This window comes from Octopus bimaculoides, chromosome 14, assembly GCF_001194135.2.
Source record: "Octopus bimaculoides isolate UCB-OBI-ISO-001 chromosome 14, ASM119413v2, whole genome shotgun sequence".
NCBI classification, from domain to species: domain Eukaryota; kingdom Metazoa; phylum Mollusca; class Cephalopoda; order Octopoda; family Octopodidae; genus Octopus; species Octopus bimaculoides.
In genome coordinates this window covers 29,302,978-29,307,247 of record NC_068994.1, presented here as the reverse complement: position 1 = coordinate 29,307,247, position 4,270 = coordinate 29,302,978, and the positions used below count along the sequence as shown (strand labels likewise).

General features: G+C 37.1%; 1 protein-coding gene and 1 long non-coding RNA gene across 2 annotated transcripts in view; one reads left to right on the top strand and one right to left on the bottom strand.

Annotated features, from left to right (window-relative positions):
* The window catches only part of LOC106880440 (uncharacterized), a 4,627-nt gene extending 2,083 nt beyond the window's left edge, over positions 1–2,544 (top strand). Inside the window, exons 2-3 of the long non-coding RNA XR_001410747.2 lie at positions 1,629–1,717; positions 2,461–2,544. This is a non-coding gene — a long non-coding RNA (uncharacterized LOC106880440). The remainder of the gene's footprint in view (positions 1–1,628; positions 1,718–2,460) is intronic.
* Positions 1–4,270, bottom strand: part of LOC106880439 (uncharacterized) — a 20,764-nt gene that overhangs the window by 13,341 nt on the left and 3,153 nt on the right. Inside the window, exon 2 of the mRNA XM_014930361.2 lies at positions 2,210–2,449. Within this exon, the coding sequence (XP_014785847.1) occupies positions 2,210–2,449 (240 nt within the window). The remainder of the gene's footprint in view (positions 1–2,209; positions 2,450–4,270) is intronic.

Sequence of the window (4,270 nt, the reverse complement as noted above, 5' to 3'; positions counted from 1 at the left end):
ATTAATTAACCTTTTTGGTTCTCGTAATCTTCAATATTTTTACTTCATCTTTCATTTTGTGCATGACTGCTGCCACCAGCCATGCTTCCTTAATCTCGTGGGGGTTTCTGTCAATTCTTACTCTGGCGAAGCGTTTACCACAGTAAGTCGACAGAAGTACCCATTCCGGTGTTCTTATCGGCACAGTGGAGTGGTTTATTGCGTCTTCTTCGTTGCCAAACCTTACTTCCACTGTGCCGTACTTCCTTCCACGCGTATAAAATGTGGTAAGCCTCTTTATGTCCTTGAGGCACTCCTCTATTGCGTCTACTGGGGCAACCTCTATCTTTTTAGAGGACGTGGATAACGTTCTGTACACCACTGTCCTCTTCGCCTCAAACTGGCTCTTTCCCTTTCTATTAATTTACTGTCCTCCTTCCACTTTCTGGGCTCTATCTTAATTTCTCTTACTTCCACGGCGTTGGTAGATACTCTTTTACTCATCGCTGATACGTAACTTCCAGTTGGTTCATGTTCCATCTCTCCTCTTTTCTCCACTTCACCCATAATTGGGGAAGAAAGCAAATATCAAAACAAGCAAAACAGCAACAATAATTCAAAATTCAACAAATTTAACAGATCCTAGGTTCACTCACACGTGATTTAACCAATAATGCTAACAGCGCGAAAAAAAACATGGTACGCTGTCCTTCGCTGACAGTGCGCATGCGCCTTTATACGGTTTAGGACATTTGACTTGCTATCGCACAGGGGTATCAGGATTTCCCCCACAGTAGTATATAATCCATACTTTACTTAGAGGTTTCTCAACAAATGTCTTCACAACCCTCGGCGATCCACCCTACCAAATTTTCTATAAAGAACGTCTCACAATCCAGCAATTTTTATTTCTAACCCCGATACATAAACTTTATCTTTAAATTTAAGGTATCATTCTTAATACCTGTGGATGGATTACGCACATGTTTGGGGGGATCCTACTCATGTATTTCCTCACTACGGTCTCATTTTCTGCTCTTTCACTCTAAATTTTGGTTCCTTTACTCTTAGTCCCTAGCGCTCTCATGAGTTTTGTATATACGAAAGGGAGTAGAGAATCGGCTGATTCACAATTATTCCCTTCCACGACTTAGCTCACTTCCAACTGTATCCAGTAGCAGCTTCACATTTTCTTGCTTCCTAAGTTAAATAACTGAGATGCAGCTTTACTGCTACATTTCACTTTCTTCTATTAACTTACAACAATCGATGAGACACTCGTTTCGGACTAACATAGAAAATACTTTCAATTTCGTCACACTTTGACCTCTTAAATCGCCTCATTTCAATCATTCAAGTGTTACTATCATCCACTCTCTATTCAACTCAGCGGTTTTAACTAAACTACTAACTAGATAACAATTAAGCCATTTGTTCGCTTAATATTTATTCATACTAATAAACTAATCTTAACTTTAATTGAAACTTATTCTAATTTAACTTTATTCTTTGGGAGTTGTACTGTTCTCCAGTTTACTCGTCTTTATTTTCTTCTTTTTATCTTCACTATTATTGTCTTGTTTTTATGTTTTCATTCATGATTTTTATTCTTATTTTATATTTATTATCATGTTTCCCCATCATATAAGGAACGTAAAAGGCACGTACATCGTACAATATAAGAACGCAGAACATGATGCTCGTCTGATGAAGTTTTACAACCAACCACATATACTACGTAAGTTTTGCGTGCAATGGCGTTTGAAGCGAACTGGTACTGAAACAATTGTAACTAATAATAAATTTGTGATAAATTCTTTCTTCATCTTTTTACTCGTATCATACATACACACACGCACGTACGCGCACGCACACAATCACACACACACACACACATACACACTCACACACATATCCTAGACGCAAATGTCGTACAGGTGGAAATTATTAAGCAGAAATATGTGTGCAAGTTGTCGAAGAGAACATTCTATTGTTGGCTAGTAGACAATCCATCACCCAGTTTTACACCTTCACCTTGTCCTTGGGTAACATTATTGGGGATTAGTGTGCTGCAAGCATTTTGACCCAAGTCTCTGGTTTGAGAATAACTTCCTCTGTTCCTTGTCAACAGACATAAATACACTGAGCAGGGTCATAAGTATTACCCTGACGTTTCTTATAAAATCATTAAAAAAAAAACAAAAGCATAAACATAAAATTAACCGCTTACATCTTATGGGTTTAGTTAGGTCAGTAAAGTTTCCATCGGAAAGGAGGACTTGTGTGGAATTGCAACAATCATTCATCACAAGTAACTGACACCAGTCAGACTTAGAAGAATAACCATAGCAGTTGGAACTCATAGAACATAAATTTTCACAAGTCCTCTGATTCCAAACCCTGATGGTAATATTTGGATATTTTACACTGTTGCTGATTTTTTGGTAATCACTGTAATCCTTCCTTTTTCCTGCAATAAAGATCAGAAAACAGATTAAGGACCATCAGACAAGAACCGAAAAGAAATAGAGACAAAAAATGGACAGGAAAAAGGAAAAAGAAATAATATATTAGAAAGTAAGACAGCAGAAAAAGAAAAATGAAAACGAGAGAGGGAAAGAAAAAGAAGAAAAGAAGAAATCAAGAAAGGAAGAAGAGGTAAAAAGAAAGTAAAAGAAATATACTATACAACTTAAACACCCGAAGACTAGTTTTCTTGGTAAGGACCAAAAAGTTCTTTAGCACAGATTGCTTACTAACCAACGACAAACCCAAAATAGAGAACTAGTCCCATATTTAGGACAATGTTGCTACTACATACAAAAACATCCAAAATACCTTCCGACGAACACGTTACAACTTTTGACCCACTGAGACGCTGTCTTCTCTCTTTGCTTCTTCTAATGCTGCTCTTCTAAACAAACAAATGACATTCCACCACCAACCAAGCCTATTTGACACACTTATTTCTCTTCCCCACCTCACCTCCCCTATGTTTCACTCTTCTCAGTGACCCCATGAATTGTTTCGCTTCCTTCTTTATCCCCATAACAAACAAGCCTCTGGAATTTTCTTCCCACACATTTTGTTCAAACAGAATCAGCATAACGCAGTGTGTAACAAGGCTGTTCATTGAATTTCATCTACAGTCAGTCTGACGTGCTTACACACAGATCCAATCCGGTTATACTTAGAGGTTGACCCGAAGGCATAGTATAAGTCGTTTACTCAAGGTGTTGTAGTAGATAGGAAGCCAAAATGGTGTTTCATTACTAGAAGGTGAAATTCTTAAACCTTCACCCCTGACTTTAATAAAAACAAGACGCGAATAGCCATACTCCTAGTTCAATGTCCTCTACGCCATCCAATCACCATCTGTGTCCTCAAAATATTTTTAAGTATCAAATATAATATATCTTAGTTCAGTCGAAAACTGACGAACGTCATCAGTTAATTCTTACTACAGAAATATCACTCAGTAAACACTGGAAGTACTAGCAAAAAGACCGCCCTCCGACGGTTTTCTGCTAGTCCCTTGATAATATTTTCACATTTGATTCCCATTTCTAATAATTTTTTTATATTCTACATCTAATTATTTCTTTGTATAATAGTGATCACTTGCTTAGTAAATATCGTTTTCATTATTTTATCAGTCGTAATCTCTCTTTTTTAAACAAACATCATGGTAGTCCAACAATAGAGGAAGGAGCAGTTTGTCAAGTTTTACCTTCCCCTCAAAGCAACATAGAGCAGCCCATCTGTAAGTTTTGCAGTGTGTGTGTGTATAAGAGAGAGGGAGAGAGAGAACATTGCAAACAATGAATGAAATAAACATGAAATGAAAAAAATCATAAATAAAAGGGCATTGCTACAGATGTATACGCCCCCGACTTTGTTGCCTCATGACACCAATATAATTGGATACTTTTTAACAAAATTGTTCTACAAATACCGCTTAGATGTTGTGGCTTCAGAGTATATATGGATTTATGGTAAAGAAGTTTTGCGAGGGGGTGGAGAGAGGAGTTTCGGGAAATTTACACGATCTGATTTTTTCCCTCATAACTTTCAGGAAGATGGATATCGTTAATGAAAATTTATACAAATCTCTTTCAAACGACATAGATTACGATTATAAAGAAATTTGTGGGGAAAATTTTTTCGGGGATTGTCCCTATTTTTTAAAACCACAGCCTTCGAAATGATGGGGTTAGTAGGAGGGGGCCTTTTTGTATGAAAAAAATTTTGAAAACTCTTTTTTTACACTCCACTCTCTTGTCACCCCACT